Raw genomic sequence first — 20518 nt, 5'->3', positions numbered from 1 at the left:
TGTAAGCTATGATTTCCAGAAAATAAACTGCAATTGGAATTTCAAACGGAAGAGAAACACCGCCTGCGACAGCAACGCCAATGGAATCCTTGGTACGATTTTCGAGAGGTGATTACTTCAGTCGCGCTTCATCTTTTCCGGCGAAGACTTTTGGGTTGTCGAGCAATCATCCGATATAGAAATTTTCTCCGACGTAACAACGGCAACCGGAGGCAACGGTGACGGCGAGACGACATTAGGATTGTTCTTGAACAAAGACGACGGAGTTTAGGGCTGAGCAACTTGAATTTTCTGTTAATATATTTCATTGTATTTTAATGTATCTCGTTGTATTCTATGTATTTCATTATATTCATTGTCTTTTTTTTCATTGTATTTCAATGTATCCCGCTGTATTCTATGTATTTCATTGTATTCGTTGTCTCGCTATATTCCATGAATGTATTCATATGTTTTTTTTTAATTAATATAATTTATATATTCAGATGTATTATATAATTTCTCTGAAGATTGCTATATTTTTGGGGAGTTTTTCGGTTGAGAATCTTTTTTAAACTGGAAATACAAAATTTGTGTGTTATATAATTGAGTTTGTTGAGTTATATTAGGAGTCTATTATGTTAATTGATTCACTTTCCGTTTAAATACAGTGTAATCCCCTGTTTCACGCTGTGAATACAGTCGAACACAGTCGAATACAATACTATGTTCAGCTGTAATCCCATATTTCACGCCATGAACAGTGGAATACTCGAATATAAAAATTTGTTTAGCTGTAATCCCCTGATTCACGCCTAGAAATGTTGTTGTATTCATGAATACAATAACTTAAATACATCGAATATACTCTAAAAACTCTGAAAACATAGCTATAGAAAGTAATATAGTAAATGGTAGTTACAACTAGCTAATAATCACTAAAACATAGTAATTTCAGAAGGTTTCTCTTGCTTTATTTGCTTGGACCTTAGGTCGGCACTGCCAATTGCACTCCCAATATTGTATAAACTATATGTCTTACTTTCCCACCATGTAAAGGCGGAGCACAAGCGTTTACATGGTGTATATTGTTTAGGAATTCACTGAATACGAACATATAATAAACTTCATAAACTTCAAATTCAAGAGTTTATAAATTTTCAAATCTTGAGTTTGCTTTTACCACCACGCTTAGTTCTTTAATTTATTTATTTCGAGTTTCCTTCCGCTCCTCTCGTGTTCACCTAATATTTACCAAGAATAACTTAAATGAACACACACGTGCACAAACGTTAATGGTGCCATCACTTGTCAAATCTGTTGTAGGAATTATCCTTATAATATACTAATGAACTGCAAAATTTATCTACTTAACATGAACAGAGTCATAGTTTCTATTGTGTTTCTTGGAGAAATTGTCTCATGGGTTGTGTACAATCACATTCATCTGTAAAACATATTAGTGTATAGCACAAGCGTACATGATCAGTTTCTTACAACAACTGTACATACAATTGTAAGATCTTTAATTACCCAACCCAACTGTTGAGTCCCATATAGGTGCGAGAAGAGTAATTTGACAATCCTCACGTCATGAGTTAGCTTTGAGTTAAGTACAACTAATATTTCTTAAAATATTATGAAGTGTTCTGTCAAATTACAACTAATATTTCTTAAAATAATATGATATATTAGATCATAATATTATAAGATTAATATTCTGTCAAATTATTCGCGTATCGCGTGGGTTCTAACACTAGTTCTGGTTAAGAGGGGAGGAATCACATATATTCCACCACATTCCAGCTTGATATGGTAAAATTTCAGATTCACTCAATGATCTTTCAATCTTGATGTTATTATATTCTTATCATTAGACAGTTGTACTTTGTTAAAATTCATTCTATCAATCAATGTTAAAGCTCGAAAATAAAAGCTAAACACCGGTCCCAATTGCGCAGCAACTTTTTAATATAACGCTTAGATTGATGTGTTTAAAATATTAATTATCTTTAAGGCATCAAAAGGATGATCGATGACCTAAACAATGATATTTATTCATTAAAAAAGGTCATCTTTTCTCTATATAAACATCTTAGGATGAACATTTAACATATTCTTTGTTAGTCTTCTTAATAACGGTCTGATCTGATACTAGGAAGATTAACAAAAAACAGAATCAGTCTAATCTAACTGTCCCTTGAAAGGATGAACAGTTTAATTTCAAGTAGTTTTGAGTCGGGAAGCAACCTGTTATCTATGAATAGGCGAGATCAAACTGCTATATATAGATTGTTTTGCCTATATATTTATTATGGTCAACTTGTAGACATCAGCGGAAAACCATCATCTCTATCCGGCGAGTACAATCATATCGCATCATTAAACTTTGGGGATCGCCATTAACATTGAGGTCTAAATGCACTCGGGCTGGTAGTGGTATTGGATACAGGTAAATGTTGGCTGCGATGTACATTCAACTTTTCCAATATTATGTTTTTGTCCTTTAAAAGGTTGATGTCATTTGTCCATGTCAAACAAAAGTTTGTTTGACATAGTTACATCAAGGCTGCCCGGTACACTGAGCTCTCGTTATGCGTGGGGTCAGGGGAAAGGCCGGACCACATTTGATAGTGCAGGTTAGACTAGTACTTCAGTCAAGATGCTTAGGATATATAGTGCTCACTTCTCAGATATCTGTCATTAATCTTGCCAAAGAACCTCTGTCATTAATCAGGGGTTCAACAATGGCATTTTCTACTAAGAAAGAATTCACAAAATTCCATGTTTATCCACATTTTCTTTTTTACTTATGGTTTGAGAGTCATCATCTCAGACAAGCTGATTAGCCTGGGCTAGCGCTTGAATAAATTTGATCTTTCAATTCTTGAATCCCTTGGTACTAGCTAGCTGTCTGCAGGTATCAGACTCTAGGAATTATTAGTCAAAAGTCTTTACATTTTGGTTAAACTTCATTACAGTTAATATTAATGTAGGTGCTCCTTTTGTGGAGATGTACTGATCATTGAAAGCCTGAAAGCTGCTTGTATATTTCAGCTTTATTCATTATTGGTCTTAATTTTTAGAAAATGCAAACAGACTGTTTTGATACTACACTAGGGGAAAGGTTGGTTTAAAGACAGAGTGTTGTATTAGCGTGGATTATGGACCTGAATATGTTAGTATGGAACTATTTTTTTTTTTTTCAGGTGAAGTCCCCTAGCATGTGGAAGAGTGAAAAAGTGCTTTTGTCATTGCGGAATATAAAGTCTTCATATCCTAATGCACGCAGTAGCGAAGTCAGGATTACCGCTAAGGGTGTTCAAAAAAGAAAAAAGTTAGAAAAGTTGTAGCTAGTGGGAATAGAATCAATGACCTTACAAATGTTTTGAACCCCTTTAACCACTAAGTTATGCTTTTGGACCGTGTCAACGGGACTCAAAACATAATATATAGAGGTAAAAATAAATTTTGCCTTTTTATATACAGTGTAATTTTTCGGCGATAGGGGTTCAGATGAACACCCTTTCGCCCCCTAAATCCGCCCCTGAATACACACATTTAATTTATTCGGAGCTATTAAAGTGGGATCCAACTTTTGAGAAATATGAATCGAAACAATAACAATAATAGGAAGATAGTGACGGACATCAAGAGATCCGACCGAAGTCACTGCTAAAAGTTGTGGTAGAATGGTTAGGATCCATCCGGTTCCAAATTCGAGCTCTAGATATGAAAATAATTCTGGTAGAAAATGCTTCCCTTTTAATGGTCTTTACACGATGTAAATCCACATTTGTCGCCCTAATGCGCCTACCAAACCCCGATTGAGAAACCAAAAAAATTGTACAATCTCTATGTTTTTCGGTTGACTTGGCAAGAGAATTACAAGAGTTAGAAGTTAAAAATGCCAAAAATTAAATTCAAAGGGAACAAACAATATAAAATAAGTTCTAAATTGATCAAATAAGATTTTGGAGAAGACAGAAAAAATTCATGGAGTTTAAAGAAATGTCAAACTATGGCTTAAAAACTTCTGAAGGGTCAAATGTATGGTGAGTAGGATCCACCCGAACAAATTTTTAATTGTTATGTTATTTTCATAATTAGTTAGTGCAGAGCACAAAATTGCATCTCACTTTGTTTTTGGCTCTTCAATGAGTTTAAGCAACCTTTTTGTTATTGTAATTCTTATCCCAAAAAATGTTGGATTTGTTAAACTTTCTTTACTTGTTTGAGCTAGGTAAAAGACTGAAGGGCCATTATACCAAACAGCATCAAATGAGAATCATGCCATAAAATACTTAGGCGAAATCATAAACAACTCCTTTAAGTTTAAATTGTTCTAAAAAATCAGACAGACACCTCAACTTACCCTTTACTGTTTTGACACTTTTTCTCGACTAAAGTGCAACTCATGGACACCCCAATCCAATACATTACGGGCGTGAAATGCAACCGCACTGACACATAAAATGAACAAATTATGAAATGCCACGTGAATTTTAGAAAAGACAAAAAAAATAGAAAAGTAGAAAATGCTTTCCCAAACCTTTCCCCTTCCTCGTTAAACCCATGACCACCATTTCATCTGCAAAAAAATTGGCAACGAAAAAAATCAGATTGAATCTTGAAGGTTCTGATAACCAAAAAGTTAAGTTCATTCATCATCTTTTTCCTTCTTTCAAGTTCCAAATATCTACGCCTCCCTCCGTATCCATTTTCGACAATTTCAATCGGAAAAAGGTAGTAGGTGACAGATCTGGAGCGGCAGTGAAGGATGGCAATCGTCACCATTTTTCGGCCTAGTCGATAGCGAAGGTTTTTCCGGTGGGTATGTTTATTTCTCTGCTTCTGGCATCTTGCTGGTCTTGGGCCAGTGGCGATAGTAGTTTGAAGAAGTTGCAGAAAAAGAAGAGAGAGCGGTGTCGCCAACCGGCCAGCTCGTGGGATTTCCGGTGGTGGCAACGGTTAACCAGCGAAAAGGGTAGAAAGAGAATGGGGGTGGCTGCCATGGCTTTGTTTTATTCATATTTTTCATCTATGGGCCGACACTGTTTGCCAATTTTTTGCCGGAGAGTGACGGGGTTTGGCCTTGGTTTGCTTTGTTTTTTTTTCTTTTGTTTTTCATCTATGGTGAAAAATTTGAAGGGAAGTAAAGAAGAAGGTAAGTGGGTCCACAAAAATTAAGGTTAGTTTTTAAAAAAAAAAAATTAAGGGGTTCACACGCTCAAATGTGAATTAAACAGCACACGCTTTGCCATATCATCTTGAGGGGTTACGAGTTGCACTTTAGTCGAGAAAAGGTATCAAAATGGTAAAGGAATCGGTTGATGGGTTACGACTAACTTAAAGAGGTTGTTTATGTATTTCGCCGAATACTGATGTTACCAGATTAGCTGATGGTATTAATATATGGTTTCAAAAGGTGAATGATCAAGACTTGAGCAAAACTGCAAATATGAAATTCTTGAAAGTAGGACTTCCCTAAAATCCTCCATTTTTCACATTTTCTCCCTTTTAATTTGCTTTCAAATGTCAATAATCACCCACTGCTTCACTCAATTACTTAAGCTAAAAGTAGCCGAAAAATATATAATATGTATATATAATATATGTATAATTATGTATAATCTATGTATATCGATTAGGAAAAGTAAATAATAAAGCTGGTTGGTGTAAAGATCCCCATTAACCTTTAGTTGCTTCATCATTCCCAAAGTTGTCTAATTTACTATTAAGGAGTCAACAACACATGCAGATTTCTTTTATATTAGCACTAGTAAAATTGCTCACGCTTCGCTCTATACATCAACGTATTTACAAAGAGATCAGCAGACTAATAATGAACTTATATCATCCATTTTTTTCTGTGAGAAAAAAAACACTTTTAAACAATACATATTTGGGTTAATTCACATGTTAGTTCATAAATTTATTTATTTAGAGAAAATACTTATATGCAATGCTATATATAGTTTATTATATATACATTACCAAGAAAATTATTTATATAACTAACAAAGATTTTAGGAGATTCAAAAAAAATAAAAAATAAATAAATTATAATTAAAATTGCATAAATTTCATTTTAAAGCTACTAATTACCCAAATAAATTTTTTAAATTTATTAGTTCTATATTAGAAGATCATATAAATGAAATACAAAGCTTTTTATTAGCATCAAATAATAATTAGGAAAGACTACCGCATCTTGTCACTGCAACATAATTTGAAAACTTTTGTGTTGTACTCTTGTTTTTGGTGGGTACATAGATTTCTAGTATATAAGATAACTATAAAAGTGAGAATAGAGTATCATGATTGAGAAAAGCAAGAGGCCAAACTCTTATATTCTCTCTTGTAAATGATATTGTACAAATAACTATAATTGTAAATGGAATTAACATTTGAATCAAATCATCAATGTATTCATTGAGGGACAAAAATGTGTGGTCAAATATTCCTTCTCTCTCTCCTTATTTTTCTTTCTTTTTGAACGTGAAAGTGAACCTTTGTTTATAAACTCAAATTAAAGTTAAAAAATAAATACTGTATTATTCTAAAAATGCATTCATTGAGATGCTTATCTTATTGAGTAACTAAAACATTATATTTTTTTTTCCTACAACATTATACTTCCTCCGTTCACTTTTACTTGGCAGGTATACTAAAAATAAATTTTCATTTTTACTTGTTACTTTACGCATATCAAGAGAGACAAAAAAAGTTTTCCCTGTTATACCCACGATATTTATTATTCATTTCAAATCATTTTCTCAAATCCAATAAAATATGCATAAATTGATACGAGTATCATGGTAAATTATGCACTTCATTTATTATTTTTCTTAAAAGCCGTAAAAAGTCAAAATGTGTCAAGTAAAAGTGAACGAAGGGAGTATTAAAGAAAACGACGCACACATTAAGGAATAAAACCCAGAAAGTATTTACATAACACTCAAGTTGATAAAATATTAGTTACAAACTAAAAAAAAAAAAAATCAAAACTAATCTTCTGTAAATACTATAATTGAAAAAATGATTGTTGCCTCACAGTAGCTGCTCATGCATTTCACTAATTCTCAAAGCAGAAACATTATAAAGGAAAAATTAAACAAAAAAATTAGTTGACACAATATACTTTAAGAAAAGAAGGAAGCAAAACCAATTGTATTAAATCCTAAAATTAAAAATAATTAAATACTATTTCTTTTTCGGTAAATGTCGATCCGCGGTTGATATCGGACAGGATTCATGCCGTAAGGTTGAGGGCGAATATTACGGCTCCCTACTTGTCATGTTCAACCGTTTACTTTTTCCCGTGGTCTCGAAACCATACTTAGACCAGATTCGTTGTTTAGCTATGCCCGATCCAAGATACATCGTTCATCCCTCCCGAGCTCCGACACGAGGGAACCTTAGGCTTCGCTTGAAGTTGCGTTGGACCGTCCTTCCCTCTCATCTTTTTATCAGGGAATTGGGGGTAATATTGTCCCCGATTTTACCCATACACAAGTGTAAAGTTTTAATTCGAATTGTGATTTTCTGGGTACGAGATATCTTAAAATCTATTATGTAACTGATATATGTGAACAAACAAGTGCATCTATCTCTTAATGTCCTCTTAATGTTCATTTTCGACAATTGATTAGCCCCTCGGGTCCATATCTCATTAGTATTGTAGACTTCTCCCTCAAACTTAGTTCTAAGTGCCAAATTACTCTACTTTCCCAATTCTATCCTCCTCAGGCCTTTTCTTAAAAATTCGTCTTCGCAAAATAAGAATGGGCCTAGAAAACTTTTTCTATTACTGGGCTTCATTGGCCCATATGAGAACTTTCAAAACCGATTGGCGGATGTTCCCTTCTCTTCCCTGTACACACCACAAAGGAAATTTCGAGCTCATATTGGTCATGGGTTAAGAGCAGGAGTTCTCTTCCCTGTACACACCACAAAGGAAATTTCGAGCTCATATTGGTCATGGGTTAAGAGCAGGAGTTGAACTCTATGAGATCGAATCACGCGTTGTTCCTCGGTAGCTTAGTAGCAGTCAGCTGAATAATTCTGCTCACATGCTATTCCACTTCAGAACCAGTCATAGTAGCCTGAAGCAATGCCAACTTTTCACGTATTATATTCTTGCAAAGACTGTAGTTTTAGTTATATATATATTTCAAGAAAAGTGAAATATTAGCTACGATTACGACATCCAAATAAGTTAGTTTAAAAAACTTCTGCAAAAATTATTTATTAGAAACTGTACATAACTTTGAAAGGAAAAAGCCAAATTAAAATATTGACAGACCCGAGTCTCATTCACAAAAGGCAGATATCAAATTTCAACTACCATGGCCTCCACACAGATGTAGCAATAACATCAAACATCATGGCCAGCATAATCCAAACTGATAAAATACACTAGAAGGTGGGCTGATCGTACAAAAGGGTGTTACAACTGGAAATCAAACATGGTACAAAGTCTATATTGTTCTTTTCACCAAGTACACTCAACACTTTGGCAACAAATTACAACAGAAGCATCTTAAACTCTATGATTGAAGGATAAAGCGACGAGGGGCGCGACAGTGAGGCAAGAAGAGGAAAAAGAAAAAAAGAAAATAACTGTCCAATGTGCTGCAACAGCTCCCTGCATCTCCTTGGCTATAATGAAGAGTCACAATGACTGCAACGGACTCAATCTTTAGGCAACTCTAGGGAAGAGAAAACTACTAGTATCAACTAAAATCTTCTACTATTCACATGCCAACTTTGTGTCAAAGCTGCTCAAACAGATGGCAAAAGCCTGAAATGCAGACAAAGGATACCGGTAATCCATTGTAAACATATCTTTGCCAACCTTACCAAACTGCAAGATAATCTTGTCATGATCTGATGATGACTGAGCCGGTTGTGCTGGTGTTGGGGAACCGGCTGAACGCTGTGTAGCAGCAATCAGCTGGAAATTCTTGACAGAAGCGACGGTTACCCTCCCTCTGAAATTCAGACACCAACACTGCAGCTGCTCATGCCATCTAGGCGGCTTGTTCCGGAGAACCAAAGGTCTATCCTTCCCTTGTTCATCTTCTTCACTTGGACCCCCAATATCCGAAAACCGAGCGCTGCCGAATTCTGTTGAAGTATCAATGGATTTTGAAAAGGACATGCTCCGAAATGAGTCTTCAAGATTGGGAGGGAGAAGTTCAGGTTGGCATGGGACAATGCCTCCCGGTTCAAGGGCCGAGGCAGGGACTGAGTTCATGACACAATTCATCCTACGTGGGCCCCTGGTGCCGAGCACATTCAGTTCATAAGTAACATGTGCAATTTTGTAGCTTCCTGTAGGGACTTTGGGAGAAACTTTCTTGGAGTTGAATCTCCGGCTTCCACCAGGTGGGGGTATACTAGAACTGTTGTACGGTGGCTGCATATCATAAACTATGAACTTCGTGCCCAGAAAATTTGACCTAAAAAGAAGAAACGGAAACAGTTAAAAAGCCTTTTGCAATTGGCCTGAAGCGGAAACTTGCATCAGAATTATCATGTCCATTAACGGCTAAATTCAACAACCCAGTATAATCCCACTTAGTGGGGTCTGGGAGGGTAGTGTGTACGCAGATCTTACCCCTACCCTGAGGGGTAGAGAGGCTGTTTCCAAATAGACCCCCGGCATCCTTCTCTCCAAGAACTTCCCACCTTGCTCTTGGGGAGACTCGAACTCACAACCTCTTGGTTTGAAGTGGAGGTTGCTTACCATCAGAGCAACCCCTCTTGTCTCATTAACGGCTAAATTCATTATGACAAATTCCATCACATACACATAATAATATTCACATGTTTAACAAATTATTCACCTTTTTTCCAAGACAATTCAGGGAATAAAAGTCGAACAAATTAAGGAATATAACCCAAATAGGATATCAGGACAGGCTCAATATTAGACATGACTGGCACATGATCCATCTGTTGCCTGTCAAATTGCTACCATAGCAATTTACAGCATTGCAGAATGAAACATATAAAAGAGCAAACCATTTCAAATCACCAAAAATGCATCCATGCGCTCAATATTATTCAAAGCCTCATTCCACAGCCAAAAGGGATAGAATCCAAATTGATGACTTGACTAGTTTCTTATATAGAAAGGTATAAGCCTGATTGCCCTTGGCCTGAAAGGACAGAATCCAAGCAGAACATTTCACTAGTTTCCTCCCCCCATAAAACTCCCTTTCCTTTCTTTTCTTTTCTTTGGTAAGGAAAGAAGGTTGAAGAAATCATAGAACCCTCTCTTTCTTTGGATAGAACCTTGGAGATTCCATTCATCATTCCACATTTTCTACCTTGTACATTTCGTGAGCCATTTTAAATATTTTTAATAACATTCCTTTAGCCAATCACGATCTCGTTTGACAACAAAACTAAAGAAATTTAAGGATTTGAACTCTCTTGAAGCATTACCTCAGTTTTCCAATATAAGAGCTGCTTGACCTTGATATGTTATCTGCATTCATAGAGATGACGTACTCCGTACAAGTGGTTCTCCGATTACGCTTTGCAGAAAGAAGAAACTTGCCATTTTCTACAAGCAAGGCTGATGAAAAACAGAATGGGAAAAAACATCAGGATGCTGGGTTTTTGATGAAAACAAGGTAATATAGGTTTGTATAAACTTAAAAGGGAAATATCGAGAAGCTTCAGAAATGGTTCTGAACCATTAACTAAGAATCCTTTTCCACCATCGACAAAGTATGTATTGATGAAAATGCAGAATTGTAACTCCTACAGTCATGACATTACACACTAGGAAGTGATTACCAAAAGAAAAAAAGAAGAATCCCACCTAACCAGAATCAAAACTTCGTGCTCTTCAAACAGTCCACAAAAGGAGGAAAAAAACATCCTTTTGTGAATCATCATCTGAATTTTCTGTCAATAGCTGTCAAGTTCGCCTAAGCAAACAAACATATATGCACAAAAATCAACCCCTCATTTGTTAGTTAGACACCTCCACAAGAACTACCTGATTCCATCTTTCACTCTGTGAAACAAGGGAGTTTTGCATAACCTTGGTGGATTACGTACAGAGTAAGATGATTCTTCTGGCAAACCACAGAAATGAATCTAATCTAATCCATGATTTAGAAAGAAAAAAAAAACTTTTATATCCTAAAGGATCAAATGCAAGAAAGGGAGACATCAAATGACGGTGGAAACATATGAAGCTTCACATATGAGCAAAAGATCTAAATTAGACTACATGTCAGTCCGCATAAGCGAGTAAGACAAACATACCAGGGCTAAGGCAAAGGAAAAGTTGGTAAGTTGTATTAGCTTTGTCTCTTCGGATAAAGCATTGGATGGTTCCATCTCGAAAACCAGGCTGCAAAAGGGAATTGGATAACAAACATTACAACAATGATATAGCTCTCATTTCCCACTTTAAACCTAGTCCAAAACAATAGAGAGACAGGGGGAAAACTAAAGAACCATAATCACCTGCTTAAGAGAGACCGGAAAGGTCAACTTTCCACACAACTCTGGACGCTGAACAATTTCTTTGCACATTTCCCTCCATGAACGGCAAACAGCTGCACATGCAACAACATGTTTACGAGCAGGCCACGTACTCTCACTGGCCTCCAGTCTTTTAATTACATCACGAAGTAACTCTGGTGGGAGGCTTGCCCAACAACTGCTTTGAATGACTATAGGCTGGTCATGCAACTCATGGACAGCACTCTGAGACTTCCCTCTGTTATAACCAGACAGCCTAACCTCGAAACTCCGCCTAGATAAGCTTCCAATACTATCCCTAATATCACGAGCGATACTGCGGAAAGACATTTACTGGACCAGAGCAAGGCTTCACAGGTTACCTTTTATATGTGAATCTTTTGGAGTAATGAACTCAAATCCCCAACATCCGTGCACAATAAATACCTGAAGAGGGAGTAAGGTATCAATTCAAACTACTCTGCATACCTTAATCACAAAGAAAATAAAAGAGGTGGACAGAGGTAGATGAGGAAAAGTACAAAGCAAGAAAAGAAGATTCCTGCAAAAGAAGGCTCTTAAAGTAGTCCAAAACTAGAGAGTTTACTGGAGGCCTCTTTCCTACTTGTTTAAATTACATTAGGAAACAAGACTACAAGACCCTCTTCATCATTCATAAAAAGTTAAATCTCAAAAGAATTTTAACACCTCCCCCCCCCCCCTCCCCCCCAAAAAAAAAAAAACAGCTACATTTCTCTCTCATTTTCTAATCTGCTAGGGAGGGGGAGGGGGTAATACAAACTCCTTTATAAGTTTATAGCAACAGACCATCCATTAAACCAATGGCAAAAAAGGAGCAGAAGATGCAAAAAGTTCATTTCTTGACCTGAAACAATGGCCCAAAAAAGGGGAAAATTCAATTTTTGCTACCTGGTAAGAAAACAATAACAGAAGATAAAAGATTTGATTTTTTCTAGCCCCATCAACAGGAAAAAGAGACAAACAGAGATATATACAAAGAAATGAAATTTCCTAAATAGTTCACAAGTGTCACACTTAGGCTAATCCGGTCTCGCACATACAAAATTATGTTTAATGGTTTACTTTAAACAAAAACTGTTTGTACAGACAAATTAAGCAGCAATGTTTTTAATCAAAATGTTACTTAGCTGAAAACCCGGAAATTTTGAAAGAAAAATCAAATAAATTTTCTGGGTAAAATCTTTATCATGGAAGTTTCACCAAAAAATTAGCATGAAACCAAATAAATTACACTCTGCTACTTAAAGAAACAAAGTATTCAAAAAACTCACCATAGATCTTCTTTCTTATTCTCTCTCTAAACACTTGGAAAGTCTACCTGACTCTCTCTCTCTCTAGCTCATTCCTACCCAGCGGATACCAAAGCCTCTATTAAATCCTCTTCACGGGCTTTTGGTTTTAATTATATAAAAAAGGTACTGTGGCTGTTTTTTTATTTTTTTTATTTAGGCCATCTCCAACCTTGTCCCGTCCCGATGGAGAAATATTTGGAGGAATTTAGCTCCAACCCTCCCCATTTTTGTCCCCAAAATGGGATGAATAGTGTTATCTCAAATATGGGGTACACTATTCATCTCCCCCATTATTATTCATCACTTTTTTATTATTATTTTATTATTTAATCTTTTAATTTATCTCTTTATATATACTTAATTATGTTTATGTAATGTATTTATAATATTAATATTATATCTTAACTTTGGTGTATAATTTTGATAAATTAATTTTCGTGCATTTATTATTTTTATGTAGAATTGGCAGTAGATAAAAATCAACGATTTCAAGAATTTTTATTTCGACATAGAAGAATTAAGAACAAAGATGCTTATTTTTGCACTTCGTAATGCATTAATAGATCATTTATGGGAGAATACTAGAGGTTGAAATTGAATATTTATCTAGTATTTCGAATGAATTTTATCGTTATGTAATATGTATTTAATTAATCTTGTATCACAATGATTTCACTTTTATTTGAATTATTAGTTAATCTATAATAATTGCTTACAAATTATATTATTTAAAATTTTATGGAATTGTTTTAATTATGGAAATTACAAATTAATAAAAATAAAAAAGATGGAATTTGTTTAATGGAAATTAAAAAATAAAATTGAAATGAAAGATAATAATATAATATAGAAGAGAGATAAGAATATAAAAAAGTTTGAGGAAAAAAATAAGAAAATGGTTGGAGTAAGTTATCCCCTAGGGACCAAAAATGGGGTAAAGGTCGGAGATGTAAGGTTAGTAAATGTGGAGTTGAGTTTCAATAGTATTACTGTCACTTGGTTGGGGGACCTTTTTTCGAATTTACCTTTTTGTCCTTACAGCATTTTTTTTTCTTTGGTAAGGTACAGTAACATTTTTTTGCTTTTCGTTTAAAAGATAATAAAAAAGAAGAAAAAGGGCTTGGTTTTTTTTGTTTTGTTTTCTCTTGAATGTTTTGATGCAAGGTAGTTTATTTTATGTTATTACACTTTTACAAATTTGTGCCCAAGATCGACAACAAAGAATATGAACAAGTTGGTTAGGAATCTATTTACCGAGGTAGTTTGTTTTATGTTCATAAGGACAAATTTGATGCAGAGTAATTTGTTTTATGTTCATAATAATTTTTTTTTACTATTTTCAAACCTTTTTAAAATATTGTTTGGTCACACAGTGGGATGATTATTTGAAAGAAGAAAAAAAAGAAGAAGATAAGTTTCAAGTTTGAGAAAGTAGTAAAACATAAAACTTGTTTCCCTCACAAAATTATAATTAATTTGTTTCAAGTGAAATGCAAATTCAAATATAATTGTAATTTTAATACTCTTTTCAACTTAACTTCAAAAAGTGCTTTTTTAAATCTTACATTTTTTTATGTTCAAACGAGATTTTCAAAGATAACGGATAGGTAAATGATGGAAGATAAGAGATAAAGCTTTGCTGCATTTTAATAGAATTAAACACAGGAATGAAAACGAGGTCCAATATTTTTTAGGAAATATGTGACGTACTTTGAATTGATTGTGGAACGGAAATATCTATAATTATATCATTTTTTTTGGTCGTTCTCTAAATAAGTTGGAGTGACTTACATTAAGCAAGAAAATGTTGAAATTATATGTTATTAGGATTTCACATTTCTCACCTAAGGAGTTGACATTAATTGGTATGAGGTTCTGTCAATGTATGTAATAATTGTACATATCTGTTATAAAAAAAGGTTAGAAGTCCAGGAGTTAAAATACTTCATTATCGATGTAAACTAGAGCTCAAAACCTTGATTTGAGACAGATGCTTTTTGATTCTATAAATCAAAAAGTAAAATATGTTGTTAAATTTATAATTACTCATTACTATAAAAATATTCTATAAGTCCCATTTTATAAAAAGAAGTTCGAAGTCCAGGAGTTGAAACACATAATTCTCGAAGTAAACTCGAGATCAAAACCTTCAAGTTTTTCAAATAAAAAGAGTTTGAGAAAATTATACTAAAAGAAATTTTATTTGATTTTCAAAGAGTGATAGTGTCACGTAAATTGGACAAAGTACTATTCTATTTGAGAAAAAAAAGTGATATTCTATTCTAATCTGTTTGTGACTTTCCTAATTGTCATGAATTTTTGGCCTGACCCAATTTAGGATTGTGACCGGCGCTTAGGAGTAAGTGCTCCCAAGTAAGCCTCATCGGTAATTTTGCAAAAAATCGGGCAGAGTTTCCCCTGTTTTTGGACCATCCCAAAAAATTTTCCTGTCTTAAATCAACAACCAAACATCCTAATATCATACCAAACAATTGACAACTTGTCAATTTACCAATACAAGTCTCCACCATAACTAAATTACCAACTAACCACTAGAAATACTAATTTATCTCCAACTTTGATAAATGAGAACAATACTCAACATAAGACTATAATAACAAAAGAATACTCATGACACTAAAATACTGACTATGGAGCAACTCTAAGAGTTCAATGGAAAGACCATAACAATAAATAAAATCTTTGCCCACGCAAACAAGTGCGAGGCTCACCAAGAGTTCTCAACCTGTGCGCTCTAATTAACGAGATCCTCGCCTGTGTCAGTTGTTGTCTATGTAAAAAATTTAGCGGGAAATGAGTCGCTAGCTTAGGGAGTAATAACACTTAACCACAACCGTTTTTATTTGGGGACAAGTCAGAAAACATGCTAGTATCTCAAACAGATAACATCCAAATGCCCTTTCAGAAACAATAAATAATTTTCAGTCTCATCATACTTTTCTTGTAGTATAATACAATTAACAGTTCAGTAATAAGCTCGGTAACCACTATATAATATCAATATTCATATTTGGGAGGTTTCAATGAACGGATCATGTAATCGGTATAACTGTGGACTTCTTCGCAAGAAGTCAAATATAACGGTAGTCCATACTCGAGGGAAGTCGGTAACAGTATGCTAGTTCTACCTTCCCACTAGCGAGGGCTATAACGATAATCTGTAATTACAAGGTGCACCAGGTCTAACGAACCCGCCCTTAGCTACGGGGTCCTTCAATGACTACTCCCATTTATACTTGTCTCTGTAATCCATATATACTCGTAGAAAATATTTTAAAACAATATAGGGCATTTCGGTTCTTATCAAATCATATAATTTCATTTCGATAATAGTAAATTCAAGTAACGGTAAAACAGATCTAGTGACTACGGAAATATTTAAAACCATGGTAATCATCTCAAATAACAATTTCGGTATCATATCGAGTAAAAGACTTGTCCCACATGCAACTCAAAATAATCGGTAACATATTCATATTAAAAATCGTTTGTAAATCATGCAAGTTATGAAAACACAAATTGCGGTAAGATTACTACTCACAATACTCGTACAGAAATATCAAACTTGTCATTGCGAGCACTTCGTTCGACTTCTTCAACTACCTATATCGTTACAAAATCAGTTTATATATTAACTCCACGAGCACCAGTATAGTCGGTTAAATTTTGTTGAACTTAATTATTTCCTTGTTTTCATTCCATGAGACATGACTTATTTTTTGTGGATCAACTAGTATACCCAACTCTCAGGATATCTTGTTTAATTCTCAAATAACCTAAACTAGTCCAGTATCTTCTTAAAAAATATAATTTATTTTCTATAATATTAAAGAAGAAGAAAAGTTCTTTTCCTAATCAGACATAATTTAAAATATCATTGCTGCCGATAATATTTTTTATTGATTATTAGTTTTCTATATCTTGTGGAATCATTCAAACGGAAACGAGATTTAAAAAAGTTACCGGAAGAAAAGAACTCATATAAAAAGTTCGAGTATTACCCATAAGAGCTAATACATATTTAAAATTTTCAAGGTTTGCTTCTAGCCTCTTCCTTCTTCTTCTCCTTTGTTCCTCCTCTGCGTCCCTTTTTCCCCACTTGTATAGCTTCTGTTTTAGATGCGCAAGGCTCGTTCCCGTTTTCCCCAAATCTTTCTTCTTCTTTTTTTTGTATTAAAATCCTAAAAGAAAAAGGACTCAAAACTCCTTTCTAGTTTCCAGTTACGCCACTCCTCTTTTGGTGGGCTTTGACCCACCTAGATTTTATTATTTAATTACTTGTTTATTTATTATTATTATTATTATTATTATTATTATTGTTATTATTATTATTATTATTATTGTTGTTGTTATACTAATGACCAATACACCCTTATTAAAAATATAGGGTATTACATCCTCCCCATCTTATGAAATTCGGTCTCCGAATTTAGCTCAGGTACGTACCTGTAGACTGAAATAAATGAGGATACTTGACTCGCATAACATCTTCTATTTCCCATGTAGCTTCATCAACAGTATGATTTCTCCATAAGACTTTAACGAGCACAATTTTTTTTAACCGTAGTTTTCTTACTTGCCTATCAACAATAACCATCGGCTCCTCCTCGTAGGACAACTTCTCATCGAGCGGTATCGTCGGTGCTTCAATCACCTGAGATGAGTCTGACATACATTTTCTTAGCATTGAGACATGAAACACTGGGTGAATAAAGGATAACTCAGGAGGAAGTGCCAAACGATAAGCCACCGCTCTCACTCGGTCTAGTATCTCATACGGTCCTATAAACCTGGGGCTCAACTTGCCTCTTTTCCCAAACCGCATTACACCTTTCATAGGGGAGACTCGTAGGAACACTTTCTCTCCAATTGTGAACACTAAATCTCTTCTTCTCTTATCAGCATAAGACTTTTCTCTGCTTTGAGCTGCAAGCAATCTCTGTCTGATCAACTGGACCTTGTCCATAGCTTCTCGCACAAGGTCGGGTCCCACTAAGTTAGTCTCACCAGCTTCAAACCATCCGATAGGAGAACGACATCTTCTACCATACAGTGCTTCGTACAGTGCCATTTGAATATTGGACTGGAAGCTATTGTTGTAAGCAAATTCAACTAATGGTAGATAAGTGTCCCAACTACCTCCAAACTCAAGAATGCAAGCTCTCAACATATCCTCCAAGATCTGAATAGTACGTTCAGACTGCCCGTCAGTCTGTGGATGAAATGCAGTACTAAGATCTACTCGTGTACCCAATGCTTCTTGAAAAGATTTCCAAAAGCGTGAAGTGAACTGTGATCCTCTATCAGAGATGATGGATACTGGAACTCCGTGAAGTCAGACAATTTCATTCATAAATATCTGTGCATACCTGACTCCACCATATGTAGTCTTTACCGGCAAAAAGTGTGCTGATTTCGTCAGTCGATATACAATCACCCATACCGAGTCATAACCTCTAAGGGTTCGTGGTAGCCTGGTGAAAAAATCCATAGTAATGTTTTCCCATTTCCACTCTGGAATCTCAATTTGTTGTAGTAGTCCTGCGGGTCGCTGATGCTCAGCCTTGACCTGCTGACAGGTCAAACAACTAGAAACAAAGTTAGCAACATCTTTCTTCATACCTTCCCACCAATAAAATTGCTTCAGGTCATGGTACATTTTTGTGGATCCAGGATGTATAGTGTATTTAGTGTTTTGAGCTTCTTTAAGAATAGCATGTCTCAACCCATCTATGTCTACTACACATAGCCTCTCACTCATTCGAAGAACACCATCACTTTCAACAGTCATATCCTTGCTTTTACCAGCTAAGACCTCATCTCTATATTTACATAATCGTTCATCCTCATATTGGGTGGCCTTAATATGCTCAACTAATGAAGACTTAGCCTGAGCACAAGCCAACAATGCCTCTGAATTTCCGACACTAAATCTGATACCTGTATCTTCTAGTCTCTGAATATCTTTAGCTAAAAGTCTCTTTGCAGGGGCTATATGTGCCAAACTCCCCATAGATTTTCTACTCAATGCATCAGCCACCACATTGGCTTTTCCAGGATGATACAAAATAGAACAATCATAGTCTTTGAGTAGTTCCATCCAACGACGCTGCCGAAGATTTAGATCTCTCTGCTGAAAGATATACTTCAGACTTTTATGGTCAGTATAAATCTCACAAGTTTCGCCGTATAGATAATGCCTCCAAATCTTTAGAGCAAATACCACTGCAACCATCTCCAAATCATGTGTAGGATAGTTTTTCTCATGCTTTTTCAATTGTCTCGAAGCATAAGCTATAACACGACCATTTTGCATGAGAACATATCCTAATCTCACCCTCGAGGCGTCACAGAATACTATAAATCCTCCAAAACCTGATGGTAAGGCTAATATTGGTGCAGTTGTCAGACACGTTTTGAGTTTCTGAAAGCTTTGCTCACATTCCTCCGTCCACTAAAACTTTGCATTTTTCTGTGTTAGCTTGGTCAGCGGCGATGCTATTCTGGAGAAATCCTGTACAAAACGCCTGTAATAGCCTGTTAAGCCTAAAAAGCTGCGAATCTCTGTAGGAGAAGTAGGTCTGGGCCATTTCTGCACAGCTTCGGTCTTCTTAGGATCTACCATAATTCCATCTTTAGATACAACATGTCCCAGGAATGATACCGAGTCTAGCCAGAATTCACACTTCGAGAACTTAGCATAAAGCCGATGTTCTCGCAATGTCTGCAACATAGTCCTGAGATGATTCTCGTGTTCTCCTTGGCTACGAGAATATATCAGGATATCAGCAATAAATACTATTACAAAGCTATCCAAAAACGGCTTGAACACTCTATTCATTAAATCCATGAATGCAGCTGGAGCATTTGTCAGTCCGAAAGGCATCACAAGAAACTCATAGTGCCCGTATCGAGTTCTGAAAGCAGTCTTAGAAATATCTTTATCTTTGATTCTAAGTTGATGATAACCAGAACAGAGGTCAATCTTTGAAAAGTGGGCATCTCCTTGTAACTGATCAAACATGTCATCTATACGAGGCAAAGGATATTTATTGCGTATTGTTATCTTGTTCAACTGCCTGTAGTCAATACACATTCTCATGGATCCGTCTTTCTTCTTTACGAACAGTACTGGTGCACCCCATGGTGATACACTAGGTCTAATAAAACCCTTATCTAACAAATCTTGTAATTGTTGCTTTAGCTCTCTCAACTCTACTGGTGCCATTCGATATGGGGTATCGATATGGGCTGTGTGTCAGGTAGCAAATCAATACCAAAGTCTATTTCTCGTATTGGAGGCAATCCTGGTAAATCCTCAGGAAATACATCAGAAAATTCTCTCACTACGGGTACATTTTCTATACTAACTGTTTCCTTTCTTGTGTCATTTACAATAGCTAAGAGACTCAAGCAATCTTTCTTCAGAAGTCGTTGAGCCTTCATAAAAGATACAATTTTGCAAGTCTCTGGAACCTGACTCCCTCTTAGAATAAAACCGGGTTCATTTGGTATCTCAAACTTAACTATCTTTCATGACAATCGACTATAGCATAGCAAGAAGATAACCAATCCATTCCCATCAGCATGTCAAAGTCAATCATATCAAGTACAATAAGGTTAGCCAGAGTATCTCTACCCTCAACCCGAACCTGACAAGCACGATACACGTACTCAGCTAATAGAGACTC

At 35.4% G+C, this 20518-nt stretch overlaps 2 protein-coding genes and 1 long non-coding RNA gene across 5 annotated transcripts; 1 reads left to right on the top strand and 2 right to left on the bottom strand.

Moving 5' to 3' along the window:
• The first annotated feature begins 2113 nt into the window (after positions 1 to 2113).
• On the top strand, positions 2114 to 4569 carry LOC107816182 (uncharacterized). Its single transcript, XR_001654880.2, has 2 exons — positions 2114 to 2431; positions 3189 to 4569. It is a non-coding gene; the product is annotated as an uncharacterized LOC107816182 (long non-coding RNA).
• Positions 4570 to 8416: 3847 nt separating this feature from the next.
• LOC107816183 (tubby-like F-box protein 8) lies at positions 8417 to 12941 on the bottom strand. 3 transcript variants are annotated; one of them, XM_075233015.1, is made up of 6 exons: positions 12786 to 12883; positions 12301 to 12358; positions 11476 to 11919; positions 11272 to 11359; positions 10438 to 10570; positions 8417 to 9446 (listed from the first exon to the last, which is right to left on the bottom strand). In XM_075233015.1, the coding sequence occupies exons 3-6, from the start codon at positions 11821 to 11823 to the stop codon at positions 8735 to 8737; spliced, it is 1281 nt and encodes a 426-aa protein (XP_075089116.1). In that variant the 5' UTR covers positions 11824 to 11919; positions 12301 to 12358; positions 12786 to 12883; the 3' UTR covers positions 8417 to 8734. The 3 variants fall into 3 exon arrangements, with proteins under 3 accessions (XP_075089116.1, XP_075089117.1, XP_016497362.1); XM_075233016.1 differs by lacking the exon at positions 12301 to 12358 and adding an exon at positions 12359 to 12402 and having other exon boundaries at positions 12786 to 12880; XM_016641876.2 differs by lacking the exon at positions 12301 to 12358 and having other exon boundaries at positions 12786 to 12941.
• Positions 12942 to 19281: 6340 nt separating this feature from the next.
• Positions 19282 to 19677, bottom strand: LOC142170307 (putative mitochondrial protein AtMg00860). The gene has a single exon (XM_075232188.1). The coding sequence runs from the start codon at positions 19675 to 19677 to the stop codon at positions 19282 to 19284; it is 396 nt and encodes a 131-aa protein (XP_075088289.1).
• Between the last annotated feature and the right edge of the window lie 841 nt (positions 19678 to 20518).

The sequence above is a fragment of the Nicotiana tabacum genome, chromosome 16 (assembly GCF_000715075.1).
Source record: "Nicotiana tabacum cultivar K326 chromosome 16, ASM71507v2, whole genome shotgun sequence".
In the NCBI taxonomy this organism is placed as follows: domain Eukaryota; kingdom Viridiplantae; phylum Streptophyta; class Magnoliopsida; order Solanales; family Solanaceae; genus Nicotiana; species Nicotiana tabacum.
The sequence above is the reverse complement of the archived record's forward strand: the minus strand, read 5'-3'. Positions and strand labels throughout refer to the sequence as shown.

Bases quoted from the DNA above. Each gene is read 5' to 3' on its own strand.
- LOC107816183 (XM_016641876.2), bottom strand. From the start codon at position 11,823: ATGTCTTTCCGCAGTATCGCTCGTGATATTAGGGATAGTATTGGAAGC. The intron at 11,360-11,475 runs GTGATTATGGTT...TCCCTTTTGCAG, and splicing joins TTCCGGTCTCTCTTAAGCAG to CCTGGTTTTCGAGATGGAAC. The intron at 9,447-10,437 runs GTAATGCTTCAA...TCTTCTTTTTAG, and splicing joins TCTTATATTGGAAAACTGAG to GTCAAATTTTCTGGGCACGA.
- LOC142170307 (XM_075232188.1), bottom strand. From the start codon at position 19,677: ATGGATTTAATGAATAGAGTGTTCAAGCCGTTTTTGGATAGCTTTGTA.